At 36.8% G+C, this 25,287-nt stretch overlaps 2 protein-coding genes across 2 annotated transcripts in view; one reads left to right on the top strand and one right to left on the bottom strand.

Moving 5' to 3' along the window:
* LOC121320909 (glypican-6-like) overlaps nucleotides 1-13,028 on the top strand; it is a 222,628-nt gene extending 209,600 nt beyond the window's left edge. Inside the window, exons 7-9 of the mRNA XM_041259687.1 lie at nucleotides 6,833-6,969; nucleotides 8,197-8,372; nucleotides 9,086-13,028. Of these exons, the coding sequence (XP_041115621.1) occupies nucleotides 6,833-6,969; nucleotides 8,197-8,372; nucleotides 9,086-9,291 (519 nt within the window). The 3' untranslated portion in view covers nucleotides 9,292-13,028. The remainder of the gene's footprint in view (nucleotides 1-6,832; nucleotides 6,970-8,196; nucleotides 8,373-9,085) is intronic.
* An 845-nt stretch (nucleotides 13,029-13,873) lies between these two features.
* On the bottom strand, nucleotides 13,874-25,136 carry dct (dopachrome tautomerase). The gene is made up of 8 exons (XM_041259688.1): nucleotides 23,423-25,136; nucleotides 19,441-19,740; nucleotides 18,305-18,405; nucleotides 17,348-17,514; nucleotides 17,076-17,255; nucleotides 16,417-16,552; nucleotides 16,016-16,217; nucleotides 13,874-15,673 (listed from the first exon to the last, which is right to left on the bottom strand). The coding sequence occupies exons 1-8, from the start codon at nucleotides 23,721-23,723 to the stop codon at nucleotides 15,501-15,503; spliced, it is 1,560 nt and encodes a 519-aa protein (XP_041115622.1). The 5' UTR covers nucleotides 23,724-25,136; the 3' UTR covers nucleotides 13,874-15,500.
* Nucleotides 25,137-25,287: the final 151 nt, after the last annotated feature.

The following is a 25,287-nucleotide window of genomic DNA, read 5'->3' as shown; positions in this document are numbered from 1 at the left end:
ATATATGTTTAGATTATGTAGATATTTCAAAGATAAAACTGGCCTCACTGCCATCAGCCCATTTTAGATCTATAACATTTTACTTGAAACATTTGAGTGTCAAATTAAAATATAAACAAGCAGCAAAGAAACAAAAGATAATAACTACATGGGGGGGACACAGTAATGTGTTGCCTTTGGAAATAAAGGACTTTACACAAAAATTACCCATGATACATCATTAACAAGGACAACGTCCACAGCTGGTTAAGATTTTCATCGTGAAGAGGGTAATACCCATGTGGAACCATCATGTTTTCTGTTTATCCTTCTTGAAAATCAATACCTGTATTTTTAAAACACAGTTGTACAGCTTAAATTGCAGCAGCTAAATCAAAGATACTAGATGCCACTGGTTTGCTTTCCACTGGCTGTAAGGTTTTCCTATTATTTTCACCTAACAAACCTGGGAATTGACTCAAGTCTGAACACCTTTTTGGGAGCTATATATTCGAGCGCAGTCAAACATCAGTTATTCAAACTTTAATTGCCCAGACGCCTGTATTATCTGAACAGTCTCCCTGGTAACGTGTCTTGTGTGCAATGCTTTTCTACCTTGTGTTAATGTGTTAACCAGCATTTTATGTTATAATATTGTAATATGTTAACTGGTGAGCAGTTTTTTCAATGGACTCATCCAGTTGATATTTCACATATGACACAGCTGTGTGATACGGGAAACAGGCTCTCGTTACTACCAGCCACAGAGCGCTACCCCCACGCCCAGTGAAAATCAGGTAACTCCAAGAGAAACGTGACATTGCCACAGAAACCTAACAGCAAAAAAACTACAGAACTGGCACTCTGTACTACCTTACATAATGTAAACATTTAAAATGTTGTTCAAGTTATCAAAGTTGTTACTATTTTAAATACAAATCTTTATGCAGTTCACTCTGTGTAATAACTCACTGACATAAACTAAGTGGAGTAAGCCCCCCCACAACAAGCAACACAGAACTTAAAGCATGGGTTCCCTTGATCCACACAAACATTGGTGTACACTGGAAATGCTCCAAGTTACCTTACATCTCTGTTAGAGACATGTAACACTATCCATGCACCAAGATCAAATGATGTGCCTACTTTTAAAATCCCTAAATTGAGATCTAATATGGAGCAACGTGCTAAATGGTTTGAAGGTGATGTTCACTTAAGGTTGATAAGTGAATTCCAATAGATATATATATAATACTATATATATATATATATATATATATATATATATATATAATATATATATAGACTGTTAATAGCATAACTATATGGTAAAAGCTTGTTGAAGCTGATGGAACAGGTCAACCCCCAGTCTACCTGTTGTAATTGTCGAGTCCTCTCTCTTTAAGGTCACATGTTTCTACACATATTGCCACTAACTTGCTAGCATACCTGTCAGCTCTGTATGCCTTATTCCTTTCGTCTCTCCTACAGGCAGTGCTGGATATGTGTGCATTGCAATTGTGTCAATGATTATAACATTAGATATGTGGATATGCTCTTCCCTTCACTAATATAAAAGTAAATTCAACCTGGCTTGAGAAGCTGTTCATTAAAAGTCACCCAGTCTCCTGGTTCACTGAATTCGCTGTAACTGAAATAATGTTCTGCCTAAACCCCTATTGAATGGCATCAGCTGCCGACACTCAAAGCATTTGGTTTGTTTTGTATTCATTCTATTGTGGAATTTCTACGAGTTTCAAAAGCTCATCCTTTCACAAGATACAAAGTTGCTTAGAGGTGTCTCTTGGTGCGTAAAACTGTTTTGCTTGCTTGCCTTTCTGATCACAAAGATTTTTTTATTTTATTACAATAATTATAGTCGTTAACTTTTAAGTCCTACTTGTAGCCAGAAGCAGGGTGGTCATATATTGCTTATTAACAAGAGATACATAGTGAAAGAGCAAAAATTAAAAATTATAATGAAATTATTCTTTGTTCATCCACAGTCCTGTAAATGTACTAGGAACTCCTTCTATAATACCCTGTCATTCCTGCTGAGATGCTGCTGAACAAGACGAAGAGTACGTACTTGTACTAATGAACATTGACTTGGCCATGTTGGCTTCTCAAGTCCAGATAGAGATCTGTCATTAACATTTCTGTATAACTGATTTCCGTTTATTCCTGGGCAGAGACTTAGACAGATGTATTCAGACAGAGGTATATAGTTTGATAGCATCTGGACTCACTATTAAAGTTTCAGTGTGTTGAAAATTAGCTGTTTCCTAATTGCCCTCTTCAAAATAGAATGTAAGCATGGTTACAGTGGTAACTATGGATATCTTCTGAAATGTATTGATAGCAGTGATCAAAAATGACAGTTGTCCCCCCTGTGTAGCAAAGTTCAGCACTGTGTCTCCATTCTGAAAGTAACACAAGAATTAGTTTTTTCTTTGTCTCAGAAATGGATTGTAAGAGAATCGCCCTTTAAAATAATAAATGTTCACAGCTGTGAACCACAACTGTGCCAATGTGTAAATACATCTCTTCTGGCCACTTTACAGGAAATATGGGATTGTGGGTTAATTCAAAGGCTGTCAAAAATATTTATATCAGGTCACTTTGTAAAGCATATCCATACCATATGTGGCATAATGTCTCAAGTGAGCTTTTAAACATTTTAAATAAAATAGAGGGAAAAACTACAGCAGACACTATCTGTTAAAAAAACAAATTCTGTGATTCCCACTGAGGAAGCAGACTTGCAGTTCTCCTGTTGCAAGCACCTGCTGAGCATTCCTTTTCAAATGTTAATGTTAATTGCTCCTATTGTCTGCTAGTGGGAAGTGCGGTGCATCAAGGCCAGCATGCATTAGAACAGCACTCTGTCTGTCTGGTGGAAGACTCACGCAAGGGGTCAGGTCTCAGGGAGCCATCTCCGACAGATTATTGTTTTCCTCGCCGCATAAATTATTACATATTTACATTCTGCACAGGAGGTTGGATCTAACCAGGTAACTACAGACCAGTTGACCTATTAATGCAAACCTAGTTTCACCACCCATGGTAGGATGTGCCATATGAAATGTGTACATTTTGATCATGCTTCAGTGTTCTTTGCCACAACCAGCTGCTGTCCTGGATTAGTGTGTGTTGTTTTTCTTGGCTTTTTTTTTGTGATTTAGCTTTTAAATTAGTACTGCTGGTTTAGGATGCTTTATGCTGGACCAGCTTTAACTGTATAAATCAGTGCTTTTTAAATACTTTGGTTATAAGCTGGTCTTGAAATTTGCAGACTGCAGGAGTTTAGCAGTTGACTCACAAGAAAATGGGCCAGACACATGGGATTATTTAGTGGGGAAGCTGTGCACATTTTGTATTCTTTCAGTAGTGGGACCTTCTGTTCAGTTCTGCACCTCGCTATAAAAAAGGATATTGCTGCTATAGAAAGAGTGCAAAGAAGAGCGACCAGAATTATTCCGGGCTTAAAAGGCATGTCATATGCAGACAGGCTAAAAGAATTGAATCTGTTCAGTCTTGAACAAAGAAGACTACGTGGCGACCTAATTCAAGCATTCAAAATTCTAAAAGGTATTGACAGTGTCGACCCAAGGGACTTCTTCAGCCTGAAAAAAGAAACAAGGACCAGGGGTCACAAATGGAGTTTAGAAAAAGGAGCATTCAGAACAGAAAATAGGAGACACTTTTTTACACAGAGAATTGTGAGGGTCTGGAATCAACTCCCCAGTAATGTTGTTGAAGCTGACACCCTGGGATCCTTCAAGAAGCTGCTTGATGAGATTTTGGACAGAATAAGCTACTAACAACCAAACGAGCAAGATGGGCCGAATGGCCTCCTCTCGTTTGTAAACTTTCTTATGTTCTTAAACTTTCCTTTAACCAGTTTCACCACCCTGTAGGATGTGCCATATGAAATGTGTACATTTTGTCATGCTTCAGTGTTCTTTGCCACACCGCTGCTGTCCTTTAGTGTGTGTTGTTTTTCTTGGCTTTTGTTTTGTGATTTAGCTTTTACTTAGTACTGCTGGTTTAGGATGCTTTATGCTGGACCAGCTTTAACTGTATAAATCAGTGCTTTTTAAATACTTTGGTTATAAGCTGGTCTTGAAAAGCTGTGCACATTTTGTATTCTTTCAGTAGTGGGACCTTCTGTTTGCTGCAGTAGTTTCAATGGGGAATAGTAAAGCAGGCTGATTTACCATGTGAGATAACACAGAGACCAAAAGAACACAAGGCTGTTTGCTGTTCATAGACCAGGATACTGCAGTCGGACTTCTGTTTGAAATTGTGTAAAAAGGTTTAAGTCTGCCTCAATTAGCCAGACCTTGTCTTCTTCAGTATCAGTGTACCCCATGGTAAAGCATAGGACAGAATGGTAAATAACAGCATGCATGGTAAATGGTGGTTAGTGTATGAAATAAGGGGAAAAGCATTGCTTCTGCCAAGTGACGCTAGCATTTCTCATCTCCTTGTGCAGAATGACTAGAGATATCTACACCCTAGTTTGCTTAATTTGTCAGAATGATAGAATTAGTATATATATATATATATATATATATATATATATATATATATATCTATATATATATATAGATATATTATATATATATATATCTTGTCACGAACGTCGTGTTGTTCATTAAATATTCCAGCTTGCCAGAAAATATTTTGAGTGGTTTTAAAAATTCCAAGATAAAACAGTACCACCACCTAGTGGAGAAGCATGCAATTACATGTTTGTTACCTTAGCACGACCAGTGTGGCCTATGTGATTTTCAGCTCTATAAAATAGTAATATTTAAACAAAACTAAAAACATTGGATATGAGAAATGGATTTGAAATAATTGGCTAGCACCTTTTTAAATCTCATTCTTCAACACCAACTTCAGTATATTTACTGGAATGTATTTAAATGTGTGTGAGATAAAAGATAGATAGGAGTTTTTTCTACTTTCAAAACTGAAGTGTTCAAGATAAAATAAAGCACTTCAATTTGACTTTATTTCCATGCAATATTTATTCAAGCAGCACGAGAGAAAATTGAACCAATTATAGATAACTTGCCATGATGTAATTTCTCAGTAATACCGAGTTGTTTTTCCCAAGTTCATTTTTTCCATTAGCTGTGAAATAAGTAATTTCTTTTTTTACATTGTGATTAAAAAAAATCCTGAACCATTTAGTTAGTAGGGGAAATGAAACCTTTGGGAATCTGTGGCAAAACAGACTTCCCTTCCTCCAGACAGCTAAAGGTCTTATTATGGTGACAGAGAGGGTTATACAGTATTGTTCATGACAGCATCCAGTCTATTCTTGAAGTCTCTGCTTCAACAACTGTATCTGGCAGCCTGTTCCAATGGTTCACCACCCTTTCCATGAAAAAGCTCCTTCTCCCCTCAGCTCTGAATATGCCCTTCAGCTTCCACCTGTGCCCCTGGTTCTGTTCTCTGTGACCTGTGAAAAATAATTATCAGCAGTTACTTTGTTACATGTTTTGCTGTTCTCATTTTAGGGGCATCTGCTTCATATGCTTGAGTCTTTTTTGCTATGTGACTCATTATTTCTGCCTTTTTTCACTCAGGCTCTGCAAGGCAACATTGTTGACCTGTCCTGTCACATTATAGTCACCTTTGTTTTTTTTACTGACAATTGAAAAAAACATGACAACCTAGGAAGTGCTAATGGAATGGTATTAAGAGGACCATTTGCATTCATGAAATGTAATTTAAATGTCATCATGTGTTTCCTATGCTAAATTAAAATCTACCTTCTGCTGCTTTCCAGTATGTTGTGCTCAATACAATAATTATCCCAGGAACATGACGCTCTTAGAAATACTTCATCTCCTTAAACCAGAGATTTAGGAATCACTTACAGAAGGTAACATGCCTAGATTACCTCTCAAACCATGCAATTTATCTGTGCTGGGTGGTTATAACGCTTCAAAACAATGTAACTGATTAAGATTCCTCCTACCTCCTCCTGAATCCACTGACTGCATAAGGGATTTGTATTGTAAGCAGTGGCACAACCTGGTAGAGATAAACTAGGTCATATATATATATATATATATATATATATATATATATATATATATATATATATATATATATATATATATATATATATATATTATATATTTGATATAATTATATTTGGGAAAACTTGGTTATGAAGAATTCTTTTTATTTGTTTCTAGGTCTTCTTTACATAACACAATGTATAATATTATAGTAATTTCCCCCCCCATTAGCAGAAAAATAAATAAATAAAATATATATTTTTGCATCTTTAGATTGTCTTGTTTTTACATTCATATTTGATCAAGCATTTTAACAGGCAGTGATGGCCCTAGGAGAGACATGACTTATAAAATGTGGGCATTTATTGATTACAAAAAACAGCTTGATATTTCATCAGTACAACAGCTTGAAATTTCATCAATAATAATAAAAAAGTAATTATACAGACAAAATGTGTAGCATATAGAGAGAGGATAATGAAAAGTTGTTTTTTTTAATGTTTGACTCACAGTTTTTTGCACTTTATATGTTGTTTAGTTCTGTGATGTTCATCAGCATTTATCTGAATGAAATATGGATGGCAATTCGATTTTTGTTTTTTTTCTGGTCTCATTCTCTGGCTTAGCACTAAAATGTTAATTGCTGATGGGTCAGTGCCAGCTGAATGATTCATTTAAAATTAGAAGCATCCTCTACTGTTTATGTCAAATGTCTGTTTTGAGTCATTTATTTTCATTTCTCAATGCTAATTGTAACATCAGACTGAAGTTATGATATACTTTTGCTCATATTTTATCTTTTGTTTTAGGTTGTTGATATTAAAGAAAAACTGAAGAAGTCTAAAAAGTTCTGGTCCACATTACCTGACAGCATCTGTAGTGATGTCAAAGTGACAGGTGACAGATCTAATGAAGAGGAATGCTGGAACGGGCACACGAAGGGCAGGTGGGGCATAGACTGAAAAACAGAAAAACAGGCTCCCCATCAGCATTGGCCAGAAGCACATTAATACCTTTATTTTTGAGGCAATTACAAAATCTTTGCTACATATATTTTGTGAAAGGATAACACACCAGCCATCAATAGTATTAACCATCAAAGATTGAATAAGTTATTTATTGTTCTGGGTTATTTCTTGTTATTTCTATAATGCTGCCACCCCCACCCTGAGAAGAAAAATGTTTCAAAATGGTGCTCAATGTGCCCTCTATTGATTCTGTCTTCAAGTCTTCAAATAGGCCAGTCACTGAAGAGAGATACGATTAAGGTGTTAACAGTGAAACGTGCAGAGGGTGAAAAGTAAAAAAGACATCAAAACCTACAAAATACGCAAACATACAGCTTTTGGAGGAAGTTAACTCTTCAGTGTTTTCCTAACTACAGCTCCCTATTACATTCTCATGTTCTATCTTTCAAGCATTTTTATGATAGGCTGCATCTCTTTTTAGTGGACAGATTAATTTTCACCATATACATTTAACATAGAGTAAATAAGAAAAGTGATTAGCAAAGTGTCGGTATCATTGGAAGTCATCTACTGTAGTAAACATGCACTGTGTATGAAGTTTCCTTTTGGATTTCTGTCACTAACAGGAGTCCAGTGTTTATGTATTCAACTGCCCAGACCACAATAGTGAGTAACACAATCCTTGAGCATTGAATTCAAAAACGTTCATTTTCTTTGATTTTCTGCTGGAGGTCTAGGGCAGGGGACGGCATCCTTGGCACTTCCAGCTGACGTCTTTGTTTCAGCCAAGTCCTTATTAATCAAGCTGAACCAAACAAACCTTCTGACCAAGTCCTAGACTACCTAATTACTGAAACCTGAAATGTAACAGTAGCCCAGGATCGGTGTTGCCAACATATTCTTCTACCATGAGTTCATATCAACTCATGGTACTACTCTAAATAATTAGAACAGAAATATTTCAACCCTTATTCTTAAAGTGTGAACTGCCTGTTTCAGGTAACTTTGCTTTAGCTGTTTTTTAAAGAGGCAGTTTGCTCATAGATAGTAATATGCAGTGTGTGGTTAAATTGGATTGCAATTCATTTGAGCTTTGTTAGTAATATATATTAATAATATATGGGAGAAATCAATTCCTGTTTTATTACAAAGACTCTGTATATGTACATAAACTTTTATTTTGTTATATGTATTCTACCTTGCAGGTACTTGCCTGAAATCATGAACAATGGCCTTACAAACCAGATTAATAACCCCGAAGTTGAAGTTGACATCACAAGACCAGACACTTTCATTCGTCAGCAGATCATGGCACTCAGAGTAATGACAAACAAGCTGAGAAATGCATATAATGGAAACGATGTCAATTTTCAAGATGCAAGTAAGTAACTCATACCATCAATAGACAGCCATCAGCACTTGGGTAGCAGGCATGATAAAGTAACTGCAATATATGTACTGGTGCACAAATGGTTTAGTAATACAACATGCTTTCCACTTTCCAGTGGGGTATGTGCAACATGACATCATCACTCTTCCTAAAGATACAGAGCTTTGCCACCTCTTAAAAAAATGTGACATCAGTCTCCTCAAACAGATCCTGCTTCCTTAATAGCAATAGTCTCAGAGAATTCATATATATTAAATCAGGAACACTTGCCATGGAATCACTTTTATTTCGCTCACAATGCAAAACATTTTTAGTACTGTATCAGCAGCCATGACAGGAACAAGGCAGGCGCTTCTATCTCCACCGATACCTCTGATTAAACATAGCATGTTATTACTGGTATAAAAAAAAATGGCTAATCTTATCACCATGCTTCCTCCTAGCAGCAAAACAATTCTCCATTAACAACTGTTGTAAAATTCAGATGTGGTAGAAACACTCCCTGAACGTTCATTAAGCACTGGAGTTATTTTCACTTTAGTACGTATTTACTTCAGCTTCAGTCAGGATGGTATTTTGATGATTGATGATTTTTAAGTCTTTAATTTGAAGGATGCACTTCAAGTCGAGTCATTAACACTGCTGAGATAGATAAATATATAGATGTGTTCTAAATGCAATCCCTGTGTTGTTGCTTTGTGCAGGTGATGAAGGCAGTGGGTCAGGAAGTGGCAGTGGATGCACTGAGATGTGCATCCCTGAATTTGAAGTTATCAGCACAAAAGCCCCCACTGTCGTCGTGGACAGATTTGCTGAAACGAAGGCTTCAGCCCCCAAGCCGAGCCACTCCCTGGTGCTCACTGTGTTCCTTCTCTGCACGCTCTTCGCACTGCAGAGATCATTGAGATAATGCTGGTGATCGTGCTGATGGACAGACAGCAGGCATTTGCTGTTTTGTTCATGTTGGACACATGACTACACCCTGGCAATTAAGAGTTTTTAAATGGAGAGCGCAGTACCATAACCTGCTTCCCCTTTTCCAAAGAATGCTTGGTGCCATGTCGAAGCAGCTTATGCCAAACTCCTTACTCCTTCTCCGGAGCTTTCTGAAGATGCTGTACTGAAGAACAACGTACTGTCCAAGACTTTACTTTAAATACAAATCTAATTTTTCTTTTTTTTCATACAGTAAAAGTGAAGACATCTCACAGAGACTTAAGATTGGACTAAGTTTCCATTTTACAAAGCCCCCCCACCACACAGAACAAAACAAACCACTGTGAGAATCCAATTCGAAAGAGCTCTTATGAAAACTGCAGCCTATTACTAAACACAATGTGAAATTGGAAAGATTGTGTTTTTAATAAAGGGTGTTGCCTATTGAAGATAAGACTTCTTAACATTTACTTTTAATTGAGCACTCTTTTCAGTTTATCTCCTATATGAGACTTTAAAAAAACAAAATCACTTTTTTAATATATATTTTAGGGGGGGGGGGCTTTTTGATTTTAGTGTTATTGGTGTATTTCTTATTGGTCAAAGTGGTTGGTTCAATACGCAAATACGAAGAAAAAAGTCATTTTTCATTTTCCTTTGGTAGAGTTGGATCCCCCGTTTCTATTAAGAGTTTTTAAAGTATGAATTTTTTAAAGTCCTACTGAATTGTTAGTACAGATCGTTCATATCTCTTCACAGCTCTAGGAATGACTGCGTGGTGTTTCTTTTAGATGCAGACCATACAGATTTGTTTTGTACTGGTTGTGTTTCATAAAAAAAGTACTTTTTAAGTATACAGGTTTTTACTAATCTAGCAATTACTGATCGTATGAAATTGAAAGGCAGTAAATGTCCTGCCTTAAGACTTTAAGCCATGAATGTTGGGCATGCTTATCATGTCAGGGGTACCAGAACCCAGGAGTTGACTTTACACCCATGTTAACTGAAGCACTGTACACTATTTGAATCTGATCCACTGTATCTTCTATACAAAAAGAAAAAAATGCATTATATCTATAGAGAAAATATGCTCATACAATGGGTCATATTGCTATTACATAGGATAGCCTTTTAACACATGTATTTTTAAAAGAGGGATTTTGCTTCTGACAACTAGGAGCAAAACAATGTATTTCTCTTATTTAGTCTTAGTATTAATCATCTATTTTTATAATCACAGATTTTAAGAAATTGTATCTATTAGCTCAGGGTTGACATGTCTGTAAAAATGCAAGGTGTTTTGTCAACCGTTTTTTGTTTGTTTGTTTGTTTATTGCGCATGCTAAACTCCTTCAGGCCCCTCTCTTGTTTTTCTGGTGCCCTTTCAATCCTCCATCCAATAGATATCATTATAACTTCTCAGCTTCTCTTGCCAAAGGGATAGATAATCCCTTTAGGTTGCTCAGACACAGTGAGGACCTGGCCAGTTTCATGTTCTCAGGGTGTTAAATGCGCCCAACAACACATTCTGCCTCAGTGACAAATTGAAGGTTCAGTAAATATGAGGAATGAGTCGGGATGTTGGGATTCAAGTAACAAGCACCTCAATTCAGGATCGAAAGCTTAATGAGTCAAGTGTTTGTCAGTTACATTCAATGTGCCCATAGCACTACACGCTTAAGTGCAAATACATGAAGTAAGACAGAACAAAAAAACACTGCATCTTACATTGTAGCCCTTTTTATGCTGTTTTTGTTTCGTACTACAATCATATTTATCGCAAAATAACCTAAGTAGATATCATTACAAATAATTTAACAAAACAAGGAGTGTCTTTTTTTTATTATTATTTTTTTTTAGAAGCCTGTGTTTTGCTTGGTATGCATTACCTTGCCCATTTTCAGAAGTTGGGGTTCTAAATCTGTCTGAAACTCATTAAGACTATATAAGAAATCTCACAGGTAGGAGTGATGGAAAGGGTTGTATATAGTGCTCGATCAGGATGCTTAACTTGAGACTCATTTGTCATTTGCCGAGCTTCAGAATAAGGATGCTTTTTGCTGGATTCCCCAGCAGTACATTTCATTTGGGTTTTAATTTCTTTCTCGAGTCTGATCATGACTACAGTGTTGAATTGTATGCCAATGTTTAAACTGTCTGGTAAATACTCAGCAGCCCACTGCTTAAACACTCTGCAATATTCTACATTTATTTTCATTTCAGTTGCCAATCATGAGATATTTTGCCAAATCTATGTGAGGTATAATAAAGCTACCCAATGTATTATTTTTAGCTCTTTACTCCCTTAGAAACTCCTAGTTGCATTATAGCAAATAAAACATAAATACAGGCTTCTTCAATTAACCATTAGAGGGATGTATATGTATATTGTCCAAAATGCTCCTGGTTTTAACAAGCTGTTTGGAAAGTTATATTCAGTATTAATTTGCAGTGGCAGGTATGGGATTGATCGTCATTTGGAGATGACATAAAAACAATATTGTGCAACATAGTATTGTGCTATGCAGTTTTGAGGCCTGAGGCACAACTGAAAATGAACTTGTGGATGAGGTCAGTAAAAAGAATTTGAGAAGGTCAGTAAAGGGAGTAGGGCTGGGAGTACAGTGCTAAATCTGCTGCTGCCGTGCACAAGGTATAAATCAAGGTTCAAGTTCCGTGAAGCTTAAAAAGCTAGCAGGGCTGGAAATGAGAAACTTAAGTGCCAGCGACAATTGGGTAAAGCTTGAAAGCACTCTGGAGTATTTTCATGGCTACAGCAATAGTGAGGAGAGCGGGTATTGGAGTAAACAAGTTAATATCACTAAAGCAGACACTTCTAAAATGAAAGCTAACAGAAAAGTAAATGTCTCATTTGTTATGGGCCTCAGGTTTCAAAAGTTGCAGTGATTAGGAAACTTTTATTAAGGCTTATAGCTAGTATAATGGTGTTAAGGTAATTTACAATATTCTGTCATTTTCCAACTTTTGTTACAGATAGTAAAAGCCATCAATAGATAACACATTATGTATATACGTAACTCCGGCATCAGAACAAAAACATTTATTCATCGCTGACTGTAGCTTGCATATATTACATATTTATGTTTTATATTTTAACTGACTTTATACTTATTTAACTTGTGTTCAGTTATCAATAATAAATAGTTTCAAAGAGCAAGCCATTTAATTTGAGTTAAGGTCTACATTTACTGGAAATAAAACATTTTATACAGATGGATAGATATTATTATTACACTATGGGATTTAAAAGAACAATTTGTGAATCTCCTTTAAACAGCGAGCAAGTGCTTAACAAAGATTAATGTACTCATCTACTTTAAATACAGTATTTTCCTGTAACGATGTTGCCACTTCTCCATCTCATTGTGTAACTATTGTCAGTATGTCTGACACAGCTGACAAAGGTTTTGCTTTTGCTGTAAAATCACACAAAATGTGTCCTTTATTTTGTACTTTTAAATTATTCCAACTCAGTGTTTTATGTAAAGAACGGACTCTGTATGTTTACATCAACAAGAATAAATCTTGAAGGGTGTTTCAAAACAGTTTAACACATTTTATTGTAAACAAAAAAAGTATTTTACATGACTTGCAACCTAACTTTTTTTTTTTTTATTACATTTGGTTACTTTTTCTTGTAACATAACTATATAATTGGAGGTGTGCTAATAAAACATGAATTGAAATATAGTCAACTTGCTGACTATTGTTTTTATATGGTTTACAAAAAAGAAGTTTTCATGTCAACTTTATACTTAAGAATTTGAGCCTTTTTTCATAATGCTACCAATTTGCAGCTGCAAAATTGAACCACAGCATGGTTTACTAAGGTGCTGTGTGTGGTAAATATCTGAACAAACTACATTGATTTGTGGTTTTGTTTCTTCATCCATTAACAGAAGCATTCATCACACTGCATATCCTTGAGAGAAAATAGATCCAGGGAATTTGTGAACTTCATTAGGTTGCAAGTTTAGTTCAGTCTATATTTCTGCTAATAAGCTTTTTTTCTGTTCATTGTTGTCATATAACTGGATCTAACAATCCAGAGATTCAACAATGAAGAATGTTTTCACTGTTGTCAAATTAATTAATGAGTAGCCTTCAAGATGTAGTATGGTATTACTTCAATTTGGCACCGCAGCGTTTACTTGAAATTGATAAAAATGACTGCAGCCCTTAAACGAGGGTGGCCTTTATTAATAATACTATGCTTTATGAATGCTGCAATATTTTATTACATGATTTAAGGCATTTTAGAAGCAGCGCCGTGACAGGCTCTGATCTACAACACTACACGTGTGTTTTTGGGGCTTGAATGCAGTACATTTACTGACAGTTAACAAGAGCCCATTAGGTGAGAGTTGGGAGATCAAGGGAGTACTGTATCAGCCAATCAGGAGTGTGTATTGGTTGCTATAGGGCAGGACAAGAAGAGGAGAGAAAGAACAGTAGTTAAGTGTGATGCAGTTGTTTTTCTTAACAAAAAATATTACCTCAGAAATATCGGTTTGATTTCTGATAAAACTAAAATATATCCTACTTGGTTATTTTTTTCTCATTGTAATTTATGTGCTTGTTTGTAATTTCTCTAAGAGAAACAAACTAAATCTTCTTAAATGATAGGCCATTTTTTATGTAAATTGTAGAGGACTGAGTAATATTCCAATTGAATAAGAAAAATAAAACTAAACCCCCTACAAGAAGATATCTTCAGCCAGCTTTGAAAATAGCACTTAGTGACCAGCAAAGCTCTAAGTTCCTCTGAGTTTAAGTTTTCATCATCCAAGCTGAGGACAAGGTAAAAAGCCCTTGTTTTATACCCTGCTGTGTTGGCACTGAACTCTGCTTGGGGGGGAAAAAAAAAAAAAAGAAAAATTAAAAAAAGGGACATGAAGGACTGCTGTGCCTGTAAGTAGTTCTTGGGTTGACTGTCAGGACTGTACCATTAAATAAAATTTGCTTAGTAAGGTGTGTGTACATTACTTTGTATTACACTGTGGATTGAGGCTGCAGTCTCTTTGGGGGGCGTCGCATGGACATAGCCAGAGTTGTGCATTAATTTGACATAATACAGTATTTAATTAGTACACTAAACATTTCCAATCCTTTCTACTATTTAAGCATAGGGGAGGGATCCCCTCTACGCAAGCCTGCTCTGCCTAGACATGCAGATTGCTTTTTCCAAATGCTGGCAGGTCTTTTCTTTTTTAATTCCCTTCACTTAGGAGCAGGAGGTTAGGTGGACAGTCAACGGGCCCTTGGAAGTTCAGAGAATTATAGTGTAGGAACAAGACAAGAGCAGTTCCTTAGGTAAGCTAGTTCCAAAAGCATGTGGAACTTTATTAAGACAGAGCTGTGGAAGTCAACTCATTGCTGAGGAATACAGTATGCCAACACTTATCACTAGGGCACCAAAAAAAATAAACAAACACGGAATACCCATGATATTAACATTTTTTTGTTGGTCTCCTCCAACCATCCTTGCTCTATATTCCACTTCTGTCCAGGTGGCAATGTCCCTACTAGAAGAGCTTTGATACTTTGTGGTATGGCTATTGGAGTGTATATTCCCCAGTTGCTCCAAAGACTATTTTCTCTATAAATATAAATGCAACAATAAAATAAATAAAATACTGCCTGTAAATCTCAGCTACTTCTGTGTTCTAATATAATGTGATTCTCTGGACAATTTAACTTCCTTCCTGAGCAGGAATGCAGCTCGGGCATATGGGTTCTGTGCAAGCAGATCCAGACAAGGACCAGTTACAAAATAGAGCCTAAAACTCACAGCAACATCCAATGAGCAAACCAACTTCTTTTTCAGGAGGACAGACTCTCAACTGGAAAGGGTCAGCATTGGGAGGTCAAGCATCTAGACATACAGAACAGCAATCACAGCTCACTCCTAATGTGGCTGTTCATTATACCATACTAGGCTCGAAGGTGACTATGGTTGTTCAGGTAATGTGGAGAAAAAAAAAAAAATGCTTGTTGAAAGATTTAATACAAAACATTACAAAAACAGCACCTTAATGGTTTCTGTAAAAATTATGCACTTTCTCAACATTTTTCATGATTATATAATATAGATTAGTTACCTCACTAGTTTCACAGGATGCAGAAAAAAAAAAAACTGCTAGTTACAATTACAAAATGGGACTAAGCTTTTTCAGTATACTTTCTGTTTGTGAACTCTGCTTTTAGTAGAGGTTCAAAGCCTTGTTTTGGTCTTCTCTTTATGGAAAGACCTAGTAGCAGAAGTAAAAGGAGAAGTCCCAAAAAGGCACCGCCAAGGACAGATCCAAGCAGAATGGCTGCTGCAGAAGCATCACCTGTTCATAAATACATAAAAAAAATTCATACACCATTCTTTAGTAATGGAAAGCTTAGGGACCAAGTACTAGGAGTTATTACACCAGATCCCATTGAAAAAAGCTTGTATAAAAACAATGATTCTATGCGATTGTGTACATTAAGCACCATAACCCTTATTACATATCTTTATGTAAAAACACAAGTACTACATATGTATGTTTTTAGTTTGGTGGATAATCGCAGCAGAAACCATAAAAAAAGACCTTGACCGAGGGGAAATTGTTTAAATGCCATCAGTGTTAAATAAGATTAGAAATTGAACCAAACCGTATGGTACAGGCAGCATAAATAAAAATTACCTGGGAGATCAACAGAGTAAGAATACCCCAGTTGTTCTGATGTCACAAAAAGATCCTCATTAGTTACTGGAGGAAAAAATGGTACCATGTTGTAATCTCTGTTGTGACCAATAGGAGCCAGCTCATCAGGCCAGGCCAAGTTGGATGGAGCAAACCGTTTCAACCACTCTTCAAAAATGGCATCGGTAAATGCATGCAGAACCTAGTAGGGACAGCAGCAAACAATTATAAATCACATTAACAACAACTTCTGTAACCAGTTTCAAGATAGACCTGTCATGTCATATCCATGACAAAGATATTAAAAAAAAAAAAAAAAATGCATGTGAATCTCAGTACATAAGTTAAGCAAGTTCCATATTACCAGATTAAGTAAATACATTCACAATCTTTGTGCCTACCACAAAAATAGGATCATTGGCAGCAGAGTGGGACAGAGCGCTGGTTCCATTGAGAAAGGAGTGGACCAGATTATGAAGGTTTGTCACAGAGGCGTCGAATTCGCCATCAGGTTTATCAAACCCTTCAAGTGCATTCCTAGAAAGAAATACAGCAGCTGTATATTCCCAAGTCCAGGTTATGGTACTTGCAAGATAAGGGGCAACACAACATCCCCCTCAAACCAACAAGACCCATTTAGCAATTATGAACTTGTACTCTGGAAACAACTCAATAAGACCATAGTGTCCCATACAAGACTATTGTCCATCACAAGCACAGACTTTGTTCCATAATTGTTACAATGGCCACCTTAACCAGTTTAACGGCAGGGGTCGACCTAGCCCTCCCCTCGGGCAGCATTGAGCCAAATGAGCGCCGCTCCCTGGGAGCTCCCGTCCTCAATCAGCCAAGGAATAGCCTGGACTCGAACTGGCGACGTCCAGGACTATAGTGCGCATCCTGCACTCCACATGGAGCACCTTTACTGGATACGCCACTCGGGAGCCCTCAAATAAGTTGACATTTGCTCAAGGCCATTTCATGGATGTAGAAGACCCGGGCCTTTCAGACAAGTCTAATGAACAGACTGTCAAAAAAAAAAAAAAAAAGCCAAGTTTACCTGAAACTGAAAGTAGAGTTCTGAAAATAAGGTGGGCTATCAAAATCCCTAAGGGAGAGACAGCTCTGCACATCGTCCATGGTTGGAAGACTAACATTGGTCCTTTCAAATGGGTTTCTTCTCAGCACACCTTCATTGGTTCCATTACACAGAGTAACCAGCTCGTTATATTCATCTAGGCTGAAATAGTTAACATATTAATCAGGTTACTTTTCAGCTGAAGAGACATTGAATCCTTCTTCAACCACAATATGCTGCATTTATTTATTAACCTGTTGCAAACAATCCCCCACTTTGAGAATCTTGAGCCAGGACTGATCAGGTCTGGTTCATCTGAACGTGATCCTCCTAAAAGCGAATCTGTACACACATCACATTCATTTGATCCAGTGGCAAAATTCCAATAAGGAATGGCAAAATTGTCATTTCCAGTTAGCTTCTGCAAGAGACAAAAAAAAAAAAAAAAAAAAAGTTTAAAGGTAGCATCAGCATAAAGCAACAGAAAAGGACCAGCTTCAGAATACTGAAGTCTAAAATTTCAAATGAATAATCGCTTCTTGGCACTTCTTAACAGCAATACAAATCGTTTTGTACCGTGTGTATCAGTGGGTTCAACTTTCTCCAACAACTAGGTCTACAAAAAAAGGCCATTAACAAGTTATTCAAACCTAGAACACATTGCCAACATTTACATCACAAAAAAACACTTATACTAGGTCTTCTTTACTGATATCAAACTGTTTCTCTAGACAGTCTTCACAGAAAGGTATATATTTATATGAAAAAAAAGAAGGCATAGATGTCTTTTTTGCAATGACACCCCAGGATTGTGAGAAACACAAAGACGCAGAGCTTCCAGTGATGAAAATCATTGTTAAAATCTAAGAACACAAATATTGGGTTATATTGACAGAATACAAAAAGAAAAAGGCTGCTTATTCACAAGTGTTATGATTACTTTTATTGAAGTATAAAAATGTTCAATTTATGGCAAGTTATTTGTAGAGTTTGTATGATCACATTGAAAACCTCAATTTAAAAAACACCGGTCTAAAGTTTTACATTTAAATAAGTTTTACTGTTCAGGTCTCCCAACACCAGGTGTTGGGAATGACAATTCCTTCGCTGGAGGACTTGCACCAAAACGTGTCAATAATGATTCTCTCCTTTGCCATTTCTACGTGAAAGGCAAGCATTCTTGTTCCTGTCTGGTCAGGGTTTTAACAAACCTGAAGATCTCTTTCCAGCTGTAGCAGGTGGTATCTGTGCCAGGTAATGAAGGCAGGCCCTTGGTGTGAAAAATCGATTCCCTTAAAGGGACGTCCAGGCCCTGCAACAAAACAGCAAAGAAACAGGACAAAACATCATAACCAAAAGGCCCAATTTTGAATCAAAGGCACATTTTCCGAAAGGAATACAACTCACAGTATTAAGCTAGTAAGAAGCCACACATATGCAGGAAGAAGCAGTTTGACTATTTCCGAGATGTTTCTTCACATTATTCTAATGAATGTAGGCATTCTTAATTGCTCATTTTTATATTTTGCTTTCAAAGCAAGCAAAGAATGTAAACAGTACTACGGATTTCAGTATTGGTAGCAATGTTATTGTCTCATCCTTTTGTCATTCTAGCCATTGACACATTTAATGAAATTTGTTCACGTCTAACTTATTCTTGACTTGAATAAGAAATCATTGAAAATGGATTCCCCACCAGGTGGTGTTGTTTGACTAGCTAGTGCCAAACTTGAGGTATTGCTGCAGAACGAAGGCTCCCACAGAGTAGCTCGCAGGGTAGTGCTGCATGCGCAACTTTTGGATATCATTATATGCTACAGCCAGATCACATAAGGGTGATAAAGCTAGAAAACAAAACTTTAATTCATAATAACCTAACCCTAAACCCAAGGTTGGTGGGGTATTCTGGTCATGTGGTAGTGGTGTTGAAGGTCAATGAAGCACAGAGTAAATTCCTCATGCAGCACTACCCTGTGGGAGCTACAATGCTAGTGCCTTTGTTATGCAGCTACTGTATACACTCTTGAAACATTTCCAAACAAAAACAGCAATAACCACATTTGAGGGCTCCCGAGTGGCGTATCCAGTAAAGGTGCTCCATGTGGAGTGCAGGATGCGCACTATAGTCCTTTACGTCGCCAGTTCGAGTCCAGGCTATACATGCTATATAAAATTTATTCTTCAAAGAAACTGGGTCACCTAAAGTGGTTGAAAATTCACAGATCTAATGACAAGTGCATAACTGAACAGCAAGGCAGCAGCACTGTACTTTGGACATTGCGTATACTCATATTTAGGTTGCGTTTTTTAAACAACCTGGACAGACTAAAAACTCAATTTCACTTACCCAGCAGTGTGTCTCTAACAGAGTAGTAGTGCAGCCACACAAAGTAATTATAGACAGAGATATTGGTGACCTGTGGATCGGTCCCGTTTGGCCCGAGCACGCCCAGCCAGTGTTGGGTTGCAACCACAAAGTCAGGGTGGGTGGTTGTCTTTGCTCGATCGAGTGCGTCAAGAAACTCCTCCAGCTCAGCTGGAGTTAAAGAATGAATGTTCTTTCGAACAACAGGAGGCTTTCTCAGCTCGCAGTTGGGACCAGTCCAACCAAACTTGCACTCTCCACAGTTGTATCCAGCAAAGTTTCCTGATGAAAAATGAGATTATAACCATTCATTTTTACAACATTTTCTTCAGGGGGACACACAATGTAACAAACCACACACAATTGCTTTGCAATGGATTAGATCACAAGCGTCAACAATAATTCTCTGCTAACAATCAAGTTCTTACAATTGTAAAATTAGCAATTTTTCTACTAAATATTCCAGATCACATGAAACAAATGGATAAATTGTATTGATCAGCACAGTAACAAATATCTTAAAGTAGCCCACATGTTTTCCACATTCCTATAAAAAAAGACTTCTCTAGAGTTAACAAAAAAAAAAAAACTTGACAATGGCATCACCAGTAGAAGCAGCGCTAAAGAAAAAAATGACACATATATATGCACACACACAATAGGGCAGGTTTGTCACAACAGAAAGTTAATGCGAACCAAGATCATGCAACAGTCTCGACACAGGGGTTGTACTGACAGACTGGAGAATTGCAAACAATACCGATACACAAAAAGGGAGACAAAACCAAGTAACTACAGACCAATAAACACGATTATATGTAAACTATAAGATCCAAAATGCCCTGTCTCAGGATAATGTTACCAGTCAGCATGGTTTTATGAAAAGGGAGATTGTGTCTAACCTGCTTCATTTGAGGATGCAAGATCAACAATGGGTAACTGCAAAGCATATGACCTGGTTTATTTAGATTTCCACAAAGCTTTTGATAATGTCCTGCACAAAGATTAATACTCAAACTGAATGCAGTAGGGATTCAAGGAAATGCATGCACATGGATTAGGGAGTGGTTAACATGTAGAAAACAGAAGATACCGATTAGAAGAGAAACCTCAAAATGGAGCGAGGTAACCAGTGGAGTACCACTAGGGATCAGCAGTAGGTCCTCTGCTATTCCTAATCTACATTAATAACTTCAAATTTTGGTATAAAATTTGCAGAGGACTCAAAAACAGGAGTGGCAAACACCATTGCAGCAGCAAAGGTCATTCATAATGACCTAGACAGCATTCAACTGGGCAGACACACAGCAAACAACATTTAGAGAAATGTGTAAGGTACTGCACACAGGCAGCACAAACGTGCATTATAAATATCATATGGGAGATAATGAATTGAAGGAATCTATGAAAGACCTAGGACTTTGTTGACTCAAAATGTCAACATCTAGACAATGTGGAGAAGCTATAAAAAAAAAAGCCAACAAGATGCTCGGCTATATAGTGTAGAGTTAAATCAAGGGAAATAATGTTAAAACTTTACAATGCATTAGTAAAACCTCATCTAGAATACTGTGTTCAGTTCTGGTCACCTCACTACAGAATGGATATTGCTGCTCTAGAAAAAGAGTGCAAAGAGCAGCCAGAATTATTCTGGGTTTAAAAGGCATGTCATATGCAGACAGGCTTAAAATAATTTTATCTATTCAGTCTTTAACAAAGACGCGGCAATCTGATTAAAGCACTCCATTCTAAACTGTGCTGACAAGGTCGATCCAAGGGACTTTTACCTGAAAAAAAAAATAGGACCAGGGGGTCACAAATGGAGATTAGATAGAGGCATTCAGAACAGAAAATGTACACCAAGAACTGTGAGAATCTGGAACCAGCTCCCCAGTAATGCTGTTAAAGCAGACACCCTGGGATCCTTCAAGAAGCTGCTTTGAGTAGTAAATATGACCGACGATCGCCTGCTTGGAACGGTTTCTGTTAAATTTGTTTTACCTAAATCCGCTGCAGTTAGTGCTGCTGTAATACAAGCTTATGCACAAGCAGCATCAATTACGTGTAAATAAACAATGTATGTTTAAACCACATATGAATGTGGTATTTCATTTATATGGAATACCTGTAAAACAGTATTTTCAATCAAATATACAACTGTAACTATAGTGACATCCCCAGTAAATTATGCATATCAGTACCATCGAAAGGTTCCAACCTTCCTTTGATAACAGTATGTAACACAATTTGTTCCTGGGTAGTAAGTGTTATTTCCTAATTGCTTATGCCTCAAAAGTATAGAAAATGGCTATTATTCCCCACAAACTTTGCTTTTGTGACCAGGACAGTGATTTTTCAAAATATCACTATTTCCAATAGGAAAACGGGCAAATGTGTGTCTTCATTCACAGTCAGAAAAAAAACATATGAATCCAAATTAACATGTATTTATACTACAGTAATACAAAAATGACTACAAAAGATTTAGAACTGAGTAGTTTGAGATTTTATACTGTAAATGCAGTATAATCAACTCTCAAAAAACTACTCACTTCTAAATCTTGTAGTCATTTTTGTATTACTGTAGTATAAATACATGTTAATTTGGATTCATATGTTTTTTTCTGACAATGAAAGACACACATTTACCCGTTTTCCCATTGGAAATAGTGATTTTGAAATATCACTGTCCTGGTCACAAAAGCAAAGTTTGTGGGGAATAATAGCAATTTTCTATACTTTTGAGGCATAAGCAATTAGGAAATAACACTTACTACCCAGGAACAAAAATAAATAAAATTTGTTACACAGTGTAATGAGTTCCGAACCACTGAAGGTAAAAATGTACCCTTCATTGCAGCCCTAGAAATCCACACACCTAACAATGCACCCTCCTTTAAAACAGGGGTCTTATATTAGTTTCAGAGCAGATTATATTTTATATATATATATATTATATATATATAAAAAAATTTTTTTGAATTACCAATACTGAATTATTTTACTATTTGGTAGTGTCTGACACTAGTCAGTGTTTTACTGAAGGAAATTAAAAAAAAAAAAAAAAGTGGTGCATGGTTATACAAATTAGCAGCCTAACTTAGTGGTGTGCTGTTTTGAGTAGATACCTCCAGTGATGAGAGTTAAAGAATGAATCACGAGATCAGTTGGGTCAGACATGTAGCACAAATCACATGAATGCTTACTACCACTTTAGACGCTGATGTGCTTAAAACGGGCCTCACCTTAATCCACTCTGATTGAAGGCATTTCTCATGGAAAAGTCACCCATGCAGCTACAACTTGTCAGTTCTTGTTTTCCTAGTATTTCAGCACAATTTCATATAGTAAAGATGGCATTTGGGTACCCCAGCACTTGCAATGGTTTGTTGCTCATAATGTGAATATTTTTGGAAGGTGTCCGAAACTGGACTAGTTCATAATTGCTGTAAAAAGGTGCTTGCTCTATATCACACGCACACTGGCCAGAGGAAAAACATTTTCTACAGTATTTACTATGCGGTGTCCGGGAACAGCAATCAAATTAATCCTGTCCATATATACCAGGGCAGGTGTAGTTAAGTAGGCAAAGATAGTTAACTACAGTGTACATAAAAGCATGTCCAAATACTGCAAAATATTCAATTGTAAATTTACATACCCATTTTTAATAGTTTGATTAGAGTCTGTACTACAACATGCAAGGAGGCTGTGGGGTCCAATGGTACAGGTCTTGTAACCAGGAGGTCCCCGGTTCAAATTCTGGTTTAGCCACTGACCTTGTGCTCTGTCTTTCAGTGAGACCTTGTTGTAACCAAGTGACTCAGCAGCTGAAACATATTCACACACCGAGTCTCTACATCGCCTTGGATAAAGGCATCGCTAAATAAATAGCAAATTAGGTTTATAGTAGTTAATTAGGGTGTTCACATAATAGCCTTTTTACAATACAAGTTTTACTTACCCAAACACCTGCAGGTCCGGTTGAAGAATTTCGTGGGCCATCTTTCACGGTCATCTACATTCCGTAGTCTGTAGGGTCCACTCCAAGGCTTCTCGTCCACCCTCACGTTTGCGCAATTCCCTCGTCCCGATGAAGATCCACACGCGTCTTCGGTATCAGAGCTAAGCGGAGGACAGCACTGTTTGGAAACAATCGCTTCAACAGTGGAGCACACTCTGGGAAACTGGGCACTCACAAGAACCCATGAAGAGAGGGAGAAAAACAGGAAACTCAATAAAAACCGATGCATAGCGTCATGCATATGGAAAACACTGTCTTCAACAGAACGGTTGTAAATCGATTCCTCGCTAATTTTATGCGCGCGTGTGGTTGTTTTAATTAACAGATAAACTTTTTATCCAGTCACTTTGTTAGGGTTTCAACAAACAATGAATTGTTCCTCTAGTTAGGGTCGGCAAAATCAATTTAAATATGGCGCAGCTGCATTTCTCTTTAGAAATTAACTATATCTCTACATGCAGTAATTAACACACCAGATTAATTAAAACTATTTGAAACATATGCTGTTGCTTCTGCGTCCTTGGGTTTCACTGCACTGTGTGGGGTATTTATATCGGTTTACACAAAGAACTAATGAGATGGATTATCAGGTCATACACGTGTCTTGTGGTAAGCACATGATCCTGGTATTTAGGGGGTCGTATATAAGACAAATATATTGGTCAATTCAACCAGAGGGGGGGGAATGTTGTCAGACGTTACAGTATGCTGTAAAATCCAAACTATTCCGATTTAGGCAGTTTAGTTTTTAAATATTGCCAGTATTTGTTCAATGAAACAAAGGCAAATGTGTATGGGTTTATTCAAACGGTCACCAGATGTAATAAGATTATACCTACTGTCAAATACATAGTTTGTAATAATTGTACTTTAATAGTAATGTTGTTATACTGCCCCATTCATCCATATTGCAAACATAATAAATACACGCATACATTTTCTAAAATCAGTATAAATAATGTTTTTATACAACTCACGTGGCTCTATTTCCAGAAGTTAATTTTTTTTTTTTTTTTTTTTCGTTTATACTGACCTACTGGGGGCGCAAATAGTTGCAAGCATACTGCATATCGTTTAAAACCAACAATTTGTTGACAAAATACCTGCCCACCTGTCTAAAGGGACGAGCAATCTCTCCTATTGCCTGGTATAAAGTAATAGACTACTATAGCGACAGTATAATTACTGTCTGATATCTTAGATTTTTTTCTTTTTATTAGAATATTTGTGGCATGAACCAGATACGAGTAGGGGAGACCGGGGCTGGTAGTGACACTTTTTACTCTTCATTATTCTCCTCAATCTGGTGCCATGCTGCGAGGTTCTGTTCCTCGTTATATTGAAGAATAGCTCTTCACGTACAAATTGATGTTTTTTTTTTTTTTTTTATTTCAGCATAACTTTATTCCAAATATGATATTTGGACGGTTGGAAATGCGCCGGTCCCATACTGGGGTTGGTTGTCACAACGTATGTTCTTGATTTTACAGTAGCCAATAATGCAACATTTTTAGTGTTTTTTTTTTTTTTTTTTTTTTTTTTTTTAATAACAAAGTTTCTACAGTGTACAATGCCAGAAAAAGTTGTATTATTACTTTTTATGTGAACATAAAAAATACAGACCTATATATATTTTAAATGTTGACCCATGCTACAAAATAATGCCTCCACAGAACCAGAGGACAAACAGTAAATAATTCAAATAAACATTATATGGTGAACCTACTGGTTTTGTTTTTACACTAAAAGTTAACCAGTATCTGGTTATATTTAACATGGCCACCAGTTCAAACAAACTCCGATAC

Source organism: Polyodon spathula, chromosome 9 (genome assembly GCF_017654505.1).
Source record: "Polyodon spathula isolate WHYD16114869_AA chromosome 9, ASM1765450v1, whole genome shotgun sequence".
Classification (NCBI taxonomy): Eukaryota; Metazoa; Chordata; class Actinopteri; order Acipenseriformes; family Polyodontidae; genus Polyodon; species Polyodon spathula.
Note: the sequence above shows the minus strand (reverse complement) of the source record. Positions and strands in the feature narration are given on the sequence as shown.

Coding starts and splice junctions, on each gene's coding strand:
- dct (XM_041259688.1), bottom strand. CDS start 23,723: ATGCATGACGCTATGCATCGGTTTTTATTGAGTTTCCTGTTTTTCTCC. Junction 16,218..16,416: donor CCAATGATCCTATTTTTGTG/GTAGGCACAAAG, acceptor TGTCCCTACTAG/GTTCTGCATGCATTTACCGA. Junction 15,674..16,015: donor TTACTCTGTTGATCTCCCAG/GTAATTTTTATT, acceptor ATTTATGAACAG/GTGATGCTTCTGCAGCAGCC.